General features: G+C 52.7%; 1 protein-coding gene across 1 annotated transcript in view; it reads left to right on the forward strand.

Moving 5' to 3' along the window:
• The window catches only part of JPH3 (junctophilin 3), a 55130-nt gene that overhangs the window by 14763 nt on the left and 20336 nt on the right, over positions 1-20031 (forward strand). Inside the window, exon 2 of the mRNA XM_064671003.1 lies at positions 1598-2375. Within this exon, the coding sequence (XP_064527073.1) occupies positions 1598-2375 (778 nt within the window). The remainder of the gene's footprint in view (positions 1-1597; positions 2376-20031) is intronic.

Below are 20031 nucleotides of genomic sequence, written 5' to 3' on the forward strand. Positions count from 1 at the left end.
TCTCCTCTGAGCTGTTTTCCAGCCATCTTGCTGGTTGTCCCCCATCCTTCTTCCTGCCACCACCTCGCCCTGCCCTGCCAGTGCCTGCCCTAATCCCTGTGCTCTGCTCCCTCCCCAGTGCTAATCCTATAAACCCTCAGTAAATCCTGCCCACCTGCCCCTGCCTCTCCACGTCCCTTCTCCAAGGCAGTCTTTGTGGGATCCCTCAGTTTGGGGCTGGTGTTTTTTGGGGTTGCACAAAGCTGTCACCCAGACAATGTAGCACCTTGGGATGTTGCACTGGAGCACCAGGAAGGATGCCCAAGTCCTGCAGAATTTGTGCAAAGCACTAGCAGATAAAAGACAGCTGATGCACCCCAAAATGCACCCCAAAATGTGGCCTGGTGCTGGTTTCACACTCTCAAGAAGCAGTTCCTGTGCTCAGCATGAGCCACTCCAGCCCAGACCTATCTCCAGAGCTACTGCTGAGCCCCAGAACCGGGTGTGAAAATTCCTAAGGGAGTCCTGGGGGTAGGATTGGCTGGATTCATGCAGAGTTCACTATTTCAGCAGGTCTATTTTAAGACTGCCTTGGCGTGTGGGAGCGGGGCTGGCACAAAGGGAGGTCCCAGTGCTCCGAGGTGCTGCCTGTGCCCATCCCAGCCCTTTGCAGCCGGGGGCTGGGACCAGCCACAGCATCCCAGCATCACCAGTGCCTGGCAAGGAGCCATCCTTGGGCTCGTCAGTCTGCCCCAAAAGGGCTTAGGCGAGCAGTGAATCACTGTGTCTTGAGCTGGTCCAGAAAAGATTAAGCCGACCTAAGAATAAAAACAAGCCCTGCAGTTCAACCGGCTGGGATAACGCCTGGAATTGTGCCAGTCACCAAGCTCCAGGAGAAGATGGGATTATGCACCCCGAGCAGATTACCACCCACCCCCATTTCAGTGCACAGGGTGGATGATGTGCTCCAGTTGTGCTTCTCGGACTGGATGGGTTCCTTGTCCCTCCATTCCCAGTGCTGTGGTGGAGTCCTGTGTGTGTTTCATCCCACTAATGACCAGTTAAGCAACTCCAGTAACTGCCCAGACAAATGTAGGAGCTCAAACGGGCCCATTTCTGAGGGGAATAACCAAATGGATCTCTCCCCATGAGGCCTTTGTCTCTATAGAGCTGCTTCCTTCCTCAACACACCGGAAGAAGGCACTATGTGTATAAATAAATGTATTGTTATATGCCACCCATCCAATGTGATATAGCATTGATCACTGTCGGCAGCATGGATGGGATTGGAATCTGCTCCTGGATAACAATTCCCCCTTCCCATCTCCCTACTCCCTTTTCTTTTGCATTAGGGATTGATCCAAGGGACAGTTCCTCAATGCCTTGGCTGGTTTCTAATATTCCTATGCTGCAGGTGGAGTGCAGGCCTGCAATCCAACCATGGATTTCCTCCTACAACATGACGTTACAATCCTTGTCACGGAGATGGGACTGGGATCCAGAGCTGCCCTTGGCTGCTCCCACTAGTAAAGGGCTCGCGGAGGAGTTTGATGCCATTAGCTGACCACAGGCAGCCATGCCATGAACCCCCTCTTTGCTTTTTGTCTCCTCTCCCCAGGGACATACCAGGGCCAGTGGGTCGGAGGGATGCGCCAGGGTTACGGCGTCCGGCAGAGCGTTCCCTACGGCATGGCCGCGGTTATCAGGTCACCCCTGAGGACGTCCATCAACTCCCTGCGCAGCGAGCACACCAACGGCACGGCGCTGCACCCCGACGCCTCGCCGGCCGTGGCCGGCAGCCCGGCCGTGTCCCGGGGGGGCTTCGTCCTCATGGCCCACAGCGACGCCGAGATCCTCAAGAGCAAGAAGAAGGGCATCTTCCGGCGGTCGCTGCTGAGCGGGCTCAAGCTCCGCAAGTCCGAGTCCAAGAGCTCCTTGGCCAGCCAGCGGAGCAAGCAGAGCTCGTTCCGGAGCGAAGCCGGGATGAGCACGGTCAGCTCCACCGCCAGCGACATCAACTCCACCATCAGCCTGGGCGAGGGCGAGGCCGAGCTCTCTGTCATTGAAGACGACATCGACGCCACCACCACCGAGATCTACGTGGGCGAGTGGAAGAACGACAAGCGGTCGGGCTTCGGGGTGAGCCAGCGCTCGGACGGGCTCAAGTACGAGGGGGAGTGGGCCAACAACAAGCGCCACGGCTACGGCTGCATGACCTTCCCTGACGGCACCAAGGAGGAGGGCAAGTACAAGCAGAACATCCTGGTCAGCGGCAAGAGGAAGAACCTCATCCCGCTGCGGGCCAGCAAGATCCGTGAGAAGGTGGATCGGGCCGTGGAGGCGGCCGAGCGGGCGGCCACCATCGCCAAGCAGAAAGCGGAGATCGCGGCGTCCAGGTAAGGGCATCTCTGTCCCTCCCCACGTGGCATCTCAGCTGGGGTGCCACCCCAGTGGCTTTGCTGGGATAAGTGGGATAAGTGCTCAGGGCAGTGTTTTAGGGATGCTGCTGGAGGCAAGTTGTGGAGGGCATGTGCAGGCACAGCAGCTGTTGGTGCTGTCTGGACCCCAAAGTGGGAGCAGGCAGCACCCTTGGGCGTGCCCAAACCTCATGGATGGTGTTCATAATGGGGTGGATCCAAGCTGAATTGTCCCTCTGCTAATTCCAAGCGGGCTGCGGATGCACAAGCTTCCCAAAGGAGCCGGTGAGGCCTTGCAGGGCCACCCAGGTGCAGCTGGGGCAGGGGTGGTGACACCGTGATGGGACTGCATGTGTGGGGCTCACAGGCTGAGAGCTGTCACTTAGGGGGTACTGGGTTATCCACCCTGTTTTTCCCTATCCCTCTGGAGAAGCAGGATTATGCCCTTAGCAGACTCCTGAAATGCTGTTTGCTCATATCCTCTGTCTGACTTACAGCCAGGAGGAACCATCCCAGGGTTGGCCTGTGCTGGGAGGATTCCCAGCTATCTCCATTCCCAAGAGGGTTTTTGAGAGGAAAAACAGTCAAATCTCTGGCTGCAGCTGATGCCTGGGGAGGGTTTGCCCTGCCTGAGGCTCTGCTGGAAAACAGCAGATCTGGGTGCCCAAATAATCCTCCTTCTCCCTGTGCAGACTGCAGTCAGCATGGAACTGCTCAGGGATCCAGAGCTGGGACCTGATCTGGCTAAAAATCAGCAGGAGGGAAGGGGGAAAGGAGTCGTGTCTAATTTAGATTGAAATAGGGTCCCCAGCTCAAAGCAGGGCCAGCTCAAGCACCTCCTAGCTGGCTCCCAAAAGGCACCTGGAGCTTTGTGGCTTTGCAGCAGTTCCCAGACTGGAGGTGAGCTGAGGAGGAAAAGCTCCTCTGGAGAATTCAGGGCTCTTTGTATCCCTTTTTGGGATGGTTTATTAGAGCATGTCATTCCTTTCTGTTTTTGAGCAAGAGCTATATATAGCAACCAGGCTGGGAAAAAGGGCTGGGGTTAGGGGAAAAACCCAGGTACCTCCTCAGTCTCCTGTGCAGGATTAATTGTTGAGTCTGGTATATTTGTATGCAGAGTCACACTTGAAATCCTTATCAGCCTGCCTGCTGATGGCTTATCTGCAATATGAATGAGACTCCCAGGCCTGCTTTGGGAACCTTTTTGGGCTTGATGATGTTTTTGAGCTGATGTTGTACCAAATTGATGTCAAAGCTTTAGAATAAAACTAAAAATCCTACTAGAATGCCAGGTAGGAAAGCAGAGCAGCAGAAAGACTAGATCTTTCCCTGTGATCTGGGGATGTGAATGCCTCAAAAGGCCTGAATCCTGGAAATGTGGAGCTCTAGTCTGCTGTGGGATGAATCCTGGAAATGAGGAGCTCTAATCTGCTGTGGGATGCTGGGTCTGAGGACCTGAGCATCCTCCATCTCTGGGTGGTAATGGTCCTGGAACATCATGAATGTGGGATTGGAAGAGATGTGACCCTTCCCCCTTCCATGCTGGAAATGCTTAATAAGCTCTTGGCATATAATATTCCACTTCTGATTATGGGAAAGAAGAAAAAAAAAATCAAGTCAGACAGGAATGCCTGATGCAAATACTTCCCTCTCCTGCACTGACTGGGGTGCTGTGGACCTGAGCTGTGCTGGAAAGCAGCAGGGAGGATGGAGGATGGAGAGCTGGAGGGAGGATGCAGCCTGTGGTCACATGTGTGCATGGAGGAGGGGAAAAGCTGTGGGATTTGTGAGATTTGACCCCTTCAGTCACCAGTGAAGATGCAAAGAAATAAATACCTGGGATGCAGTGGCTTGAATATATTCCACCAGAGACCAAAGCTGGTCCTGCCAGAAAATGCTCTGTGAGCAATCCGACACCTCCATCCTGCATCCCAGCTCCCTCCTCCTGGCTAGTCTGCCCTTGACTGGACACATGGAAGGAAGCAAGTGCTGGGAATGCAAGGCTTGGCTCTTGCCATGGCCCAGCCGCCGCCTGCGGTGCACGAGGGCTGCTGGTGTGTTGAAAAGCCCTTTATTGATCCCCTGCACTGCCCAGCTCCGACTGCAAGAGCTGGGGACAGAGACACTCCAACGTGACTCTGTGCATTAGCCCTGAGTTACCAACGGGCATGACACCATCCTGGGAATGTTTGCTGCCTCTGTTAATGGCCTGTGCTGAGGCCCCAGTGTCTGTCAATGAAGAGCCAAAGTATCTGGCTAGAGCTGGGCAGGACTGTGGGATTTAGGCTTTGCTGGAAACAGAGGGCAGATGGATTAGGTGGATGTACAGGCTCAACCCTAGAAGCGTCCAAGGCCAGGCTGGACGTGGCTTGGAGTGACCTGGTCTAGTGCAAAGTGTCCCTGCCCATGGCAGGGGGCTGGAACGAGGTGGGCTTTATGGTCCCTTTTAACCCAAACCATTCTGTGTTTGTATGAATTTTATGATTCTATGATAAAGCAGCTCTCCCTGCTTCTACGCTGAGGTCATAGAATCACAGAATCATAAAATCACAGTCAAAGAATCATCACAGAATCAGGGAATGGTTTGGGTTGGAAGGGACCATAAAGCCCATCTCGTTCCACCCCCTGCCATGGGCAGGGACACCTTCCACTAGACCAGGTCGCTCCCAGCCCCGTCCAGCCTGGCCTTGGACACTTCCAGGGATGGGACAGCCCCAGCTTCTCTGGGCAACCTGTGCCAGGGCCGCACCGTTGTCACAGGGAATAATTTCTTCCTAATATCCAATCTAAATATCTGCTCTGTTAACTTAAACTGCTTTGTCTGAACCCTTCAATCCTGCAGCTCGAGTTCTCCCACTTTGCAAGGGTTTTGGCCGAGAGTCTCTGAGCCTGCAGAATCAGAAGAGAGCAAGGTTTTACATACCCAGATCCAGCTAGAAAGGCTTTCATCTAGTTAGTCCGATTAATTTTAAAGCTTCCTAATGAAGGAACACTCCCCTGCAGTGCCCACACCAAATTCCACCGTCTGAATAACAAGAAAGGCACAAAACAGGCAGTGGGTGCCTTGGTGGAGGAATCCTGGTGCTCATTTTGGTGGCTTTAGGAACCAGGTGTGCAACATCCCCCCTCTAAGACCAACACGAGTGACTTACCAGCACCTGGGGATTTTATATAGCACTGGTGTGTGTCTGTGCATGTGTGTGTGTGTGTGTGTATTCTTTTCTGTCTAATGATATGGCTGAGTTCACTCTGCAGCCTTTCCCTTGGTGGGGGAAAATATGTGCCCACCCACGTATTTCATTAAATTTGTAAGAATTCAGTATTTTTGAAAACTCTGCCGCTCTGTCAGATTTGGTTGGAATTGGCCAACACGTTCAAAAGTTATTAGTGTGGGAGTGATGGCATATAGATATATAAACAGCACAATCACAGAAGTAAAGCCCCATTTCCTGAGGAAAGTAGGCTAAAAACACAGTGTACTGGAGACAAGTAAATTGGGTTCCTAAAGTTGTTTTAGTCAGAATGGAGTACAATGATTTCTGTGACACAGAAAAATAAGCTCATTTAAAGAATAGTTTTTTAGATTTGGGAGATGATTCTCCTAAATTTTCTCTCATGCAATTAAAATGAGAAACACTTTATTCCCTCTTATCATTCCCATTCACCGAAATCATTTGTGTAAAGTGAGCGGGCAAAAAGGGATATGAATGAGGGCTGAGAAACTCCTGTTGATAACAGCTGCCTCATCCCTGGACGTGTTGCCCTGTCCCTGGAAGTGTCCAAGGCCAGGTTGGATGGGGCTTGGAGCAACCTGGTCTAGTGGAAGGTGTCCCTGCCCATGGCAGGGGCTGGAACAAGATGAGCTTTAATGTCCCTTCCAACCCAAACCATTCTGGGATTCCATGATCAGTTTTTGGAGGTAGCCAAGGAGGGAACCCTTTTTCAGCCTGTTTAAAATAAAGGTGCAGGGTGTCCTTTAAGTGCTATGAGATCCTTCATTCCCTCTCATATCAACCAAGAGCCACCACTCTTCTGCTGCCACCCTGGAAGGATGAAAGATGCACTGGAGGCACCGACTCCCATCTCATTAATGCTCACATTGATACCTACGGCAAATTGTCTGTAGGCACTGGTGTGTCATGGTCCACTAAAATATAATATCCAGGCAAGAAAGGTGGGCCAGAAAGCTCATCCCACCCTTGGCTTTCAGCACAGCCTCCTGCTGTAGGTGATGGATGCACGTGGAGTGTCCGGGCGAGCTCAGGACCACACTCCACACTGCACAGGTGATGATGGTAGTTCTAATGCAAAGCAGACAGACCCAAATTCTCTCCAGGGTTTCCTTGTGCTACCACAGTTCAAGGTGTTGTAATTAGTGGCTGGACTGCTTATGAGAGGAAGGGCCATCAGCAGTGCTGGAGATGAGTCCCAGATGGGTGGCATGTGACAACACTCCGCTCCTCTCCAGCACTGGCTTCATGGGACCCCTTGTTCAGAACTTTAAGTAAGAGCTCCTGGGAGCAGCCAGTGCCCTGGCACCCTGTGGGGGGGAGGCTGTTCTCAGGTTAGTCCTAAGTAATGCTCTTCCTGGCGTAATTATAGCCGAGCCATTCACCAACCATGGGAAAAATATAATTAAAGCTCGACAGTCTCAGGAGGAGTCGGGCTACAAATTACCACAGTGTCATTCAACTTCAGAAAGGGAAGCTGGAGAAAAATAGAAGAAGGAAGCAAATAAAGACAACCTGGCAGTGAGGGGGGGGTAAAGGGAAGTGTTTGGACTCAGCATGGATGCTCCTCGAGGATGCTGCAGTGAGGGCGAAGCATCCGGCCGCGTTTGACGTACGACAGGGAGCGGGGAGGCAGGAAAAGCCCCGGAGAGCTGAGCAGCAAAGTGCAGGAGGTTGTTTGAGCCAAGCAGGTATTTTCTTCAGAAAAATAGAAACGCAGCCCAGGCAAAACCCACAGAAAAGAAAAGATGCTGCAGTTGTGATCCCAAACATTGTGAGTCGCGGTAATGTCCCCACCGGCGGCTCGAGCCACCGTAATGCTGCTTAATGCTCTGCCAGGCCTGTGCCTGCAGCTCTGCCATTGTGCTGCACTGCCTTTGATTGCAGGTTTCTGCTGCTTTTTGGGTGCCTGAGGGGTCTGTCTGCGGGGTTCCCGCATTAGTCTCGCCCTAATCCTGCCTCGTGCTGCCCAAGGGGCTTTAGATGGAAAGGGAGGAGGAGGAGGGGGGTGGGGGTTAAGGGGAGTGTTGTGGCCCCAAAAGGGTTGTGTGTCCCCTTCCTCAGGTCGGGATGGCAGGGATGACCAAAGCAAGAACAGGTCACAGATTCAAGGATAGGGCTGAGCTGATGCCCAAGCGGGTCAGGGTCTCCCACCAGCCCCTCTTTGGGCAGCTCTGGGTCCAGGGAGGGTTCCTCTGACTGTGGTCCCTTGGAGAAGTTCTACCTGTTTCCCTGAGGCTGTGGAAGCCACCTGGAGCCTGGAGCTCTGCAGGAGTCACCTCAGCCCATGAGCTGGGGGACTGATGGGGTCACGACAGCATCACCTGGTACCTGCTGGGTCTCATGCAGGGTAAGCACACTGCCTCCATCCCTGCCCAGTCTCTCCATCCTTTCCTTCAGGGGTGCAAAGAGACAGGGAGGAAAACACAGAGAGGATGGATGGGGGTGGCTCAAAGGCTGAGAGCAGCTGGGGCAGGAGGTGATTCTCTTCCTTCATAGCACCCTTTTCTTGTCCCTCCCTGCCCTCTCTCCCCCAAGCAGCCCCTGTGCAATGCAGAGAAGAGCAAAGCCAGGGGCTGGCAGCCTCTGACAGGCTCTGCCACGGATGGAGCTGAGCATTCCCTCCTACCAGCTCCTTCTCTGCCACCTCCCTCCCCTGCTCCTGCCCGTGCCAGGCTCCTGCATATTGACAGTGGTCAGAGGATGGGATTAGGATCAGCTGTTATTCCTCATGTTGGTGTGTCACTGTCAACTGGGATGACACGGGCACCTCTGACTCATGGTAAGCCCATTTCCACCTCTAGGCCAGGACACTCAGGGATCAGCAGATCCCGGATGGCATCCTGGAGCGTCGCAGCCCTACCCAGTGCCGGCTCTTGCGGGATGTGATGTCGGCACCGTGACTGTTTACGTCCTCCTGCGATGCCAATTTAATAACTTCCTGCTCAGACAGGATTTACAGCTTTAAGCCCTTTTGTGGCCGTGTCAAAAGTCAGGAGCAGCCGCTGTGCTTTGCGCAGGGCCAGCTCGGAATGTCCCCAAGTGCCACCCCGCTGCCTGCAGGGCAGGGATGGCAGGGCACATCCATCCACAGGTATGGACAGGCTGCAAAATTGAGTGTCTTTCATAGGAATGATGCTTTACAAGGTAATCCAACTGGAAAAACTTTGGCAGGGTCTTCTGTAGCCTCTGGGAGAGCAGCTAGGCAGGTTTTTGGTTTTCATTGCCCTCCCATCCTTCAGCCACCACCACTGATCCCAACTTGGCAATTCCCACCACCTTCCTTCTCTGTTGAGCCAAATAAGAGCTAAACCACCCCATCCCTATGGCCCAGGCATGTGACATACATTCCTATAATCATTCCCAACTTTGCCAGGTTGCAAATAAATAACCAATTCAGAGCAGAGATTCCCAGCCCGTTGGATTTGCCGTGGTCCTGTCCAGCTGTGCTGCTCTCCCAGATCCATGTGGTTGTGTCATATCAGGCCCACAGCAAAGCACAGCTGGAAGGGATGGTTTTGCCGGAGAGTGAAGCAGGAAAGGGGTCTTGGGATGCGGGAGGAAGCGGAACAGCCGGTGGGATGGGAGAGTCGTGCCGCTGCTGGAGCGCCGTGTGCCTGCTCCATGGTCACCTGTGCAGGGAGACCAGATGGAAGCGGGCAGGGATGGATGGCACCGGCCGGCAGCGAGGCGGGAGGATGGGAGGTGATTCACTCCTGGCAGGCACCGCTTCCATGGGAAGGGGCTGCCCCGGAGAGCTGGGCAGGAGGCGAGGGGGAGCGCGGGGGGCAAAGGAGAGGCTGCCTCCTCCTCTTCCTCCTTCTCCTCCTCCTCCTATCGCACAGCAGCCCATCGCAGCCCAGATCATCTGCCTGGACTTTAATCCAAGCCTTTTACCGGCTTAGCGCAGGGGTTGAGCGGCCGGCGCTGCTGTCCCGCTGGGACGGCCCTTCTGGGGAGGTGGGGCAGGATGATTTCAGCCCCCGGAGCCCTGTGAGATCCCCCCACTAATCTAACAACCTCCTGCCTGCCCTGACTGCACAGCACAGGGAATAGGGAATGAGCTAAGGAAGAGGACGGGGAAGCTTCTTCCTTATCCTTTTGGGTGGAGCAGCCCTTCATCAGATGGGAAAAAAAGCAAAAACCAACAAAACCAACACAAACCCAGCCCCTGCTTTTTCTTTCTGCTGCTCTTCTTATTCAAGGACCAGAAGCTGCAGCGTTGCTTTTCTCAGGGATCTTGGGGAGGGAAGGATTGTTCCTCCCCCAGCACGATTGATCCTCCCCCAGCCTTCTTGGCTGCCTGGCAGATGGGGCTGGCTTGCAGCCCCCTCGCTCTCCTCCATCCTCATCCTCACCCTCCATGGAGTGCAAGGAGGCTGCTGAGGGTTCAGGCCCAAGGGCTGGGTGTGGAGGATCCTGACTGTGTCGTCCCAGCCCCTCACTGCCATGTCCCACCACCCAAACCCCCCAGCCATGTCTGTGGGTGCTGCTGCACCGTGTCCCTGCCGTGTCCTGGCAGTGCTGTATCCCAAGGCTTTGATCATGGGGAAGAGCCAAAGGGAAGGTTTTGGGTCCCCCTGCTACCTCCCCATCATGTGAGAGAGGCCTGCCTGCTTTTTTCCTCTCCCAGCTCCCCTTTTGGGTTTTCTGGCTTCTGTTCCTTCTGGCTGCTCCCACCCCAGCTGCCCACCCACCTACTTCCCTGCAGCAACAACCCCAACACCCCCATGTTCCTGTCCCCCCCCAAGCCCCTTCCTCCCTGGGGAGAGCAGAAAGCAATATCAGGAGCACAGCCAAGATGAAAACACAGAGCTGAGCTAAAAAATGAGTATTTCCCTTGCTGGTGTTCCTGAGCATTGCTCCCCACCACAGCCAGAGATTGGGATGCTGGGGGGAGCACAGGGGGATGCTGGGGCTCCCAAACCCTCTGTGCTCCTATAGTCAGTTTGAAAAGTCTCAAGCAATGAGGTTTCTGTCGCCTTCTCCATGCAGGACAAATGACAAGCTGTCCTGGCTTCCTAATCCAGGAAATTAAAGGATTTGACCGTAGACCCTGCTAAGCAAATTTCCCCCCTGAAAATCCCAGGGAGATTTAACCCATGGATCTGACTGATTATCCCGTTAAAGTTGTGACTAAGAAAGGTCCCAATTCTCCAGGGTGCTGAGCACCCTAAAATCCCATCGTGGCAGTGCTGTGGCCATGCCTGGTGCTCAGCCCAGTGTCCAGTGGGACCTACTTTTCAATTTTGGCCCATCTCCAGTGCCCCATTTCCATGGAGAGCAGCTTCCCTTTGCATCATGCTCACTTCCAACTGGGACAGCAGGGCCTCGCAGTGCCCCTGTATCACCCTCCAGGGTCATGGCAGGTTATGTGTGGACTGTTGGCTTTCCCAGTTGGGCCTCAGGAGCAACCCATATGGGAGATGGGATGGGTGCACCCTGATGAGGAAGGGGTGGGCTCTGTCAGCAGCACCAGCTCCTGTTCATGGACCACAACAGCAGAAGGGAGCCTGGGACCAGGCCATAGAGCTTTGCTGAGCTCACTCTGCTCAATTAAAGCAGTTCTGGCATCTGTCCCCAAAGGAAAAGCTGCAGGAGATGGTGAACTCAAGCAAGGCTGGGGCAGCGGACACTCTGCCATGAAGTTTGTGAGCTGCAGTGGCTCCATGATCTACCCCAAACCAGCAGTTCCTCAGGGTTGTACTCCTTTATGGAAAAGAAATATGTTTGTGAGCTCAAATCTGGACACAGTGGTCACATTGTCCCATGGTCACTCCAGAGACAGGTGGGCAGCTGGTCCCCATCCAACATGAGAAAATCCCTGGGGACTTTCAAACAGCCATGGCAGGTGACAGGACTTCCCAACCCTTCAGTCCTGGGCATGAACCCTCCAGGGAAGTGGTGGCAGGGATAGTCTGCCACTCTCTCTGAAGAGAGCCAGGGATAAAGCACTTTTCCAAGGGAAGAGCTGTGGGGCAGGACTCGGGCAGGGACCTTGGGCTCACCTGAATTGTATAAATGGGCTCTCTGGAGAGCCAGGCTGCACCTCCTCTCTCTTACCCGGTTGTGTTGTGTCTCTGTCAGATCTGTCTCTCATCCCCATAGCACGGAGGTGAAGCATAAATAATTAAAAGCCCAGATTCTCTCCTGGCAGAGCTGGGCTCCCAGTCCCTTCCCCTGTTGTGCTGCTGGCTACTTAAGTGGAAATTTTCACTGGCTTTGCCTCGGAGGCAGGTCAGACCTGCAAACCCAGGGCCTCGGGGCATGTTGGTGTTTGAGGGCCTGACAGGGCACCCACTGCCCCAGCAGGTCCTGTGCAGCCACATCCCATCCAAGGCATTCCACAGGATGCCTGGGGGTCACTGGCATGAGCAGCATCCACCAGTTGAGGACCAAAGCAGAGCTGAACAAGGACCCAATGGCTCAGACACAGGTTGAGAAGCCTCATGAGCAGTGGGATATTTGGGGGTGCAGCTGATCTTGGGGCTCCTGTGCACTCAAAAAAACCAGAGGAGAAACTCACAGAGGCAGCTGGGATGAAGGAAGCAGCTCCTCCTGGGTGGGCTCTGAAGTTTGAGGCAGACAGGACATCCTCGTTGCTGTGGCAACTGGGATGATTTATTATTTCCCCCCCCCACCCAGACATCAAGGCTGTGGCCAACACTTGCACTACAGAAGGGTGACACAGCCCCAGAGGCACCTCCAGCCCCTCTCCCTCCTGTCTGCTCCCACCAGGGCTGCAGGTGGTGCGGGGGGTTGGGTGATTGGTGCCCCAGGCAGTGCTTAAAATGAGAAAAAACTTCACCAAGCACTCATCGTTCGGTTTTCTCATCGGTCCTGGGGGTTGCTGGTGAGCACATGTGGGACTGGACGTGGCAATGGGGGATGGAGATGATGCTACCGTGCCCCACACATGGCTGTCTCCAACCACTTTGGGGCTGGTTGTCCCTTACAGCAAGGAAAAGCTTCCCTGTCATCACCAGGTCCATCCCGGAGAGGCTGAAGGCAGCAAGAGGTGCAGAGGGGTGCCCATCACCAGCATCTCCTCCAGGCAGGAAATCGGCCTCCTCCCAGCTCTGCGGAGCAACACATGGATGTATTTGCTTTCCAGGCATCTCTGGTGGTCAAAATACAGTTTTCCAGAGTAAAAATACAGGGGTTTTTCGGAGTACCAGACTGTTTAAACACATCCCTTAGACCTCTGTTACATCACCTAGGAAAAGAGTCCTGTCTCCTACCCCACGGGGCTGGAGGTGTCAGAGAACTCCTGGATATCAACCACCTCTGCTCCGACAGCTGGAGAGCATTGTCACTGCTCCTGGGGCCATTTCAGCTCCTTGGCTTGGCCTGAGTCCAGGCTGTGCTGGAACTAAAATTTTAACTTCAGTTAAATGAGGTTTTGGTTGATTTTGGGTGAGGTTTTTATGCCGTTTGCTCAGAACCAGGGTGGGGTTTGCTGGTGGGCTGGTTAAAACACTGCATGGCCAGAGGAAGGTCACAGATCCTCCCTCTCCATCAGCCCATCTCCAGGGGAAAAGGAGGACCATGAGCTCAGCATTTTGCTGCCTCTTTGGGACTTTTGTGGCTCCAACAGCAGGGGAAAAAAAAAATTGCCTGGAAAGTTCATTTGCCAAATGTCTGTTTCGCTTGAGGTGACCAAAACTTGTGAAGCTGCCAAAGAGTCTCAGCCAAAACACAAAGGGGGTGAAGGGTCAGGAAAGGAAAAAAGACTTTTCCTTGCAGTTCTGTTGTGGTTTGCTTTGAAATTTGGCTTAACTTCTTCTTTTTAGGTGTCAAAACTGAAATTCAACGGACAGACCAGCTTTGCTTTTCTGTTGGCACCTCCCTCACCTGGAGTGTTTCGCCTGAACTCCTCAAATTCCCTTATTCTGAGCACTTTTCCCTTGGCTATAGGAAAGAATATCTAATTATTCCCAAGGGGCCGGGGTGTGCTGGTGGCTCCTCGAAGGGATTTGAGGGATTCCCTGGAGGCAGAGCAGAGGCTCCTGAGGCTCCCTTTGCCCGTGGCCTGGTTGAGTTTCTCTCCCTGTGCTGCACTTGGCATTGAGGTTTCCACCTCCAGCTCCATCCCATGGTGGCATCAGCCCAGTGAGGAGGGTAGCATGAAAAACAGGGAAGAATGGGGTGTTTTGGGGAGTTATCTGGTGATGGAGGCCAGGGTGAGATGCTGATGATCCACCGAATCCTCCACCTTTTGACCTGCAGCCTGGGGCAGGTCATGGCAGGAGGGGTTACCCAGTGTCCACACCAGCCAGGCATTTTCTGATGGTCTTCAAGCATCCCACAAAATTTCTTCCAAATTTGTGGCTGGACTGGGAGTAGTCATGGAATCACAGTGTGGTTTAGGTTGGAAAGGACCTTAAAGCCCATCGAGTTCCAACCGCCCCGCCATGGGCAGGTCATGACCATGTCTCCACCCTCCTCTCCTCGATGAATCCATGCAGATGGATGATGTCCCACCAACCCACCTCTCCAGACCCACCACCAAAACCTGGCCTTTCCCTGCTCAGACCAGCAGTGATGGGCTCGTGAGGGTTTTGCTGGGGCTGCCTTTGGATCCGGCTTTACCCGGAGACAGGACGACGCAGCCGGAATGCGGGATCCAGCCTGAAGCCATTCCAGTCAGCAGCATGTGCAGCCAAAGCCGGCCCTCCACATGTCCAGGCAGGCTGAGTTACGGCTGCTCGGGGAGCTCCAGCTTGGCCTGTTGTGCATTCCAAAATCTCCACCCGACTGCGGCATCGGTGTCGGGATTTTCTGCTCTCCTGTTCCTGCTTTTAACACAGCCAGGAGGGATCTGCAGTGTGCAGATGATCCGGTGCTGCTTCCCGGCTTCCTCGGAGATTTTGTGCCTCCTCTTTGCTTTTTCTATTTCTTTTTCTTTTTCTTTTTTTTTTTTTTTACTTCTTTTGGTTTTTTCTTTTTCCAAGGGTTGTTAGGGATTTCTTCCAACCTGTTCTGCCTCCTGCCTGGCAGTGGCAGGCTCGTTTGTAATGTGCTATTTTTGCCCAGAGTTAGAGGAGCGTTTGCTGTGCCTTTGGGATGTGAGCGTGGAGGGCTGGCAGGGGATGGAGAGGGGGACTCAGCCTCTCCCATTTCCACTAGATACATTTTCCACTATGTCCATGACAATTATCCAGTAAAATCACGGAAACCTGCCCTATCCAAAGCACCACAGCTGGAAAGCAAGAAATATCCCCCCTGCTCACTCCTTTCCTTCCTTGAAGCTGGCTCTTCCCAAATCCTGCTCCAAGTGCGTTCCCATACGTTTTGCATCACTTTTCAGTACATAATGTTGCTCACATCACTGCAGTTATCTCATGCCTTCCCCAGATTATAAGGAAAGGGGAAAATCCATCCCTGGAGCTGGAGTTTGCTCTTTCCTCTGTGTTGGATTTGGGAGAGGGAACCACCTGGAGCTCGGCTGCAGCCTGGGGGCAGTTCCCTGTCCCACCACTGCCCATGTCTGGCAAAGTGGCAGGTCTGGAGAGAGGCCAAACCTCAATCAGTCAGGTGAGACAGTGGCATCAAAGCCATCCTTTCCCAAGGCAAATCCCAGTCTGGGCTGGCAGGCACTGGAACACCGGGATGTGCAGGTACTGCCTGGCCGTGTCGCTCACCTGCCTCCTCCGGAGCTTCATTCCAAGTGACAGATGGCAGGGGATGAGGCTCCCTCTCCAGATGTTAATTATCTTGTGAGCTGTGAATAACATCTCAGGGCAGCCTGTGCATCATCTCCATCAGCTTTGTCCTTGCTGGGGGGCAAGAAGTTAAAAGGAAGGAAAACCCACCAGGAGGGAAACGCAGAGTCTGCCTGGCCCTGCTTATTCCATGTGTCCCTTGGCCAGAGAGATGCTGGGAGCATCCTGGCTGATGGTGGCAGATGTGCCTCTGGGTACCAGCTCCACCTGGCTCGGCCCTTTGAAGTCAGAGGAGTTTGATTTTCTTGTGCCAGGGCTGGGATTTTCTGTTTAGCAAAAAAAACAGGGATAAAATGAACAAATTCGAGAAACCCCATGAATGGTTTCGGATGGTGGGAATAAGGTGAGCTGGAGAGGATCATGGTGTTATGACCATTTGGACACTCTCATCTTCTCCACTGGGAAGGGCCCAGCTTAGGGATGTGGTTTGAGTTGTTTCTCTCAGAATTTTGGGGACATGACCCATCCCTGTACCACAAGTCACCAAGACTTTGCATCTTTACGTGTCATGAATTCAGTTCTCCAGCAAAACTGATTTTATCTACTTCAAGGCAAGGCACAGGACACAAGGACACGGCCTGGGAATTTTTTTTCCCTTACTTGGATTTAAAAATGGAATTTCAGTACAAAATAGCAAATGACACCTCAGTGAATTCACTCTCCATTTGTAAGCTCCAAAAATTTAAAGGTAGGGAAGGATCTGGCACAGGTGCCTGGAGCTAAATGGGAACTGGCTCCATCCCCGTTTCCATGAATTTGGGAGTTCATGCATTCCATGCCCCAGCTGGGCCACAGGCACCTGCTCTCCACAAGGTCTCCCAGCTAGCCTGGGAATGGTTTCCCCCCTTAATGTGACATTTCCCGGTGTAAAACCACAGGGAAACTTGGATTTGGGCTTTTGACCACAACATTTTCCGTGCTTTGCTGTGTTTTGCTTTCTTGGGCAGCAACAAACACACCGAGGGGTTTTTTCAGGATTAAAGGGTTTGAGGGGTTTTTTTCTTTTTCTTTTTCTTTAATTCTCTTGAAATGTGACTTTCAGAGCCATTTTTTCCAAGCCTGCAATCCCTGTTCCTTCTGTCCCGTGCCATCCCAGCCTTCCCCAGCCCTTCCCTCTTGCTGTCCCACTGATGGGAGGTTTCCTGCTACTCCTCCCTGTGCTCAGGTGCACAGAGCCCAAGCAGGAATGATCCATCCTCCCATCCCAAACTCTCCCAGTGGAGCTGGGAAGCCTGGCAGCGGGTGTTGGGAAGCCAGGCTTTCTCTTTGCTATGCACAGCACCTGCTTTGTGTCTGGCTGCAAGGAGCCAGAGCAGACGGTTTTGGCTGCATTACGTCATGTCAGAGGTCACATTAAGCAGCTTTTTTCCCTTGATTAAGAATTCCAGAGATGGGGGGGATGGGGGTGTGGAGGAAAAAGCAGACAGAGGGAGCGGGCAGGGAAATATGCCTGTGATAAGCAGGTAAATGGGAATTTATGCACAGATAGCTAATTGGTGTGTCTAATATTCCACCCCCTGAGTACAAGCACTGTATTACTGCCTTCACAAATCACTCAGGGCGAGCCTGGTGCAATAACAACGAGCCGGGAGAGCTGTGAAAAGAGCCAAGCCGGAATTAAGAGCGGGTTTTATCGGGGCAATAAATGCCAGATAGGGAAAATAACAAACAGGTTGTTAATTGCTGCCATCTCCCCGTTCCCTGAAGGCATTGTCTAGACAGAGCCTGGCCCTGGGTCGTGCCTACCCCGACCCTCACCGGCAGGTTATTGCGCTGGGATTTGGGGCTGGAGAGGTGCTGGATGCGGGATGTGTGCCAGGTGAAGCCCATGGAGGGGGAAAGGGAGGCAGGATGGGCACTGCAGCTCTCCCCAGCTCTGCCCTAAATCAGGGATGCTCCCGCAGAGGTAAAGCCAGACAGTCTGCAGTGCCTATTAATAATTCAGTCCCAATTTGTCCCATCTAGGAGAGCATGAAGACCAGCCAAGCCTCCCCTCCTCGCAGGCAGGGATGGAGATGCTGCCCGGAGCTCGCAGAGCCTCCTGGTGCTGGTTGCAGCGATCGATCCCACGCTGGCAGGGCCGGGAGCTGGGAACGCCTCTCTTTTGCCATCCTGGAGCGATTGGATAGCCTCGGGAGAGGGTTGCATCAGCATTCCCATCTCCCAGAGCTCTGGCGTTTGGTTACCGGCATCGATCACTTGGGGACTTGTGCTTTGTGTTTCTTGGTGCATCTCTGCTGGATGCAATTAGGGCCAGATCCTGCTCTGCTGTGCCAGAGGGAGTGGAAAACAACCCCTGGGGAATCAACACAGCTGAGGGTCTCGTGCTCATACCAGCCTGGGTTTTACACACGGGGAGGTTGGACTGTAGAACTCCTTTTCCTTGTTTCATCCAGCCATCCCTTCCCAGGACAAGGTGCATCCCGAAGCTTTCCCTGAGCCCCCACTGCTTCTCAAGAGCTGGGGTTGGATGGCAGAGCCTGCAAATGCTCTCTCTGAATTTTTCCTGAAGTGTTTTCTCGCAGCTGGTGTGTGTTTTAATTGAATTTCGCCATTTGAAAAATACATGAACCTCTGTAATGGAGGGAGAAAACATTCCTCCTGTAGGAAGATAAAGATGCATTAAAAAAAAAAAAACAACAAAAAAAAAAATCAACCCCAAAGCTGCCTGATTACATATTGACCTGCAGACAGAGTGAATCCAGTGGAGCCAGCCTGGCCCCTTAGGAAAACTTCAGGCTGTTCATTATGGCCCAGGATGAGCTCACTGGCAGATTAACTCCATCCTCACCACTTGTGATGCTAGAAGCCCTCAGTGCTCTCAGTGAAACCTTCAGTGATTTACAAGTTTTCCATGAAAATATGGACCACTGGGTCCTTTTACGTGGTGCAAAGTGTTTAGGACTTGTTGCAATCTCATATACGCTCCTGTTGAGGAGCTGGAGAGCTCAGGAGAGGTTTCCATTGGCTCTGGATGTGGGATGGAGGAGGGCTGGGTGGTCTCCATCCCTGCAGAGGATCCTGACAATAAAGCAGGAATTTCCTACTTCCCTGTCAAACCTCAGTCCCACTGAGGAGGAGGCTTTGAGTTCAGGGGGGCATCAGGGAAGTGAGGAGTTTGCTTGGAAAGGAACAGAAATCCCTTGGCGAGATCTGCCATGTGAATTTCAGGAATTTTCTTTTGCAGAAATCTTGTCCATATGATGCTTTTTAACATTTAAATCACCAATAATAACAATAATGCAGATTTTCCCATGTCCAGCCCAGAGCTCCCTTTGACCCCAAACATGAGTTTACTCAGAGTCTGCTGCCTGTTTTTTTATTAAGGAGTGTGTTTTTCATACAGAAATGCAAGAAAAATAGGAATAAGGATGGCAAAAGCCTTACCTGGATCCAGCTCCCCCTTTGCACTATCACTGCACTCAAACAATGGGCAGAGAGAGACTCAGTAGTGAACCAGGTTTCCTGTGACTCCAGGTGCCATCCCAGAAATTCCAGGTGTCCCATTTATAGCTCAGAAATGTTTCTGGGGTTCTGTAAACTTGCTCTAATTTCCAGCCTAATTTTTAAGCAGTTTGTCCCACTTGTTCTCCTGCCAAAGAATTCCATTAACCAAAACACCTCTCGAGCCTCACCTGGTTCTAATTTTGCTTCCTTCCTTCCTGATCCATCAGGATTTTGCTGAGAGCTCCCCCCTTTTTGGGTAAACCAGCCCCCAGTCTCAGGTTTGCAGCAAAGGCCTTGCATTGACTCCTTTCTCACAAAAAGCCAGCCCAGAGTCACTGCTGGAATTCCTAAAAAGCCAAATTCTTCCTTGCAAATCAGTTGATTCCAGCTTCTTATAGATTAGCTGGAGCTGATAAACTTGGCATTAGGAACCAGGCACAGGTACTATCCCTTCCCTTGTCAGCTCCAGCCAAATCACAAGAGATCTGCAAAGATTTACAGAAATCTGGTTGGTTGGGATTTTTCCTGCCTCCTGCCAGCTCCCCTTGCCAGTTTGACCACTTGCCCACTCATCCTCCAAGAAGAGTGAGTCAGCTTGGCAAAAAATTAATAAATAAAATATCCCAAGCCAGTCCCAGCGTGGACTCTCTGCCCTGACCCAAACTGGACCCTTGGGACTGAAAAGCCATAAACCATCCTGGCCATCACCCCTCTGGCTCTTCCCAGCCCTGTCCTTGCTGAAATACCCTCTCCCAGTTCACCTTGGATAGTGAAGTGCACTAAAACCCTGGAATCATGGAATGGTTTGGGTTGGAAGGGACATTAAAGCTCATCTTGTTCTACCCCCTGCCATGGGCAGGGACACTTTCCACTAGACCAGGTTGCTGGATTCATCCCAGCTGGAGGAGGAGGCTGAGGATGCTCAGAGGTGGGAGGAATTAAACAGCTCCTCTTGCATCACTCTTCCCTTCATCCCATCATGAGCCCACCGGAAGAAGATGATCTTTAAGGTCCCTTCCAACCCAAACCATTCCATGATTCTATGATTCATAGGGAAGGATCCAGCCTTATTTTGACTGTGGTTTCTAGCAAAAATCTATGGCAGCACTTAGGGCAGGAGAAGAAGAGTGATCAGATCAGGTCCTGTCCATGTGTCATGGAGAAAAACCCGCTTTGCAAGGAAATAAACTCAGGCAATTAACTGGGAATTAAGATTTAGCGGCCTCCACGAGC

This window comes from Pseudopipra pipra, chromosome 14 (assembly GCF_036250125.1).
Source record: "Pseudopipra pipra isolate bDixPip1 chromosome 14, bDixPip1.hap1, whole genome shotgun sequence".
Lineage (NCBI taxonomy): Eukaryota > Metazoa > Chordata > Aves > Passeriformes > Pipridae > Pseudopipra > Pseudopipra pipra.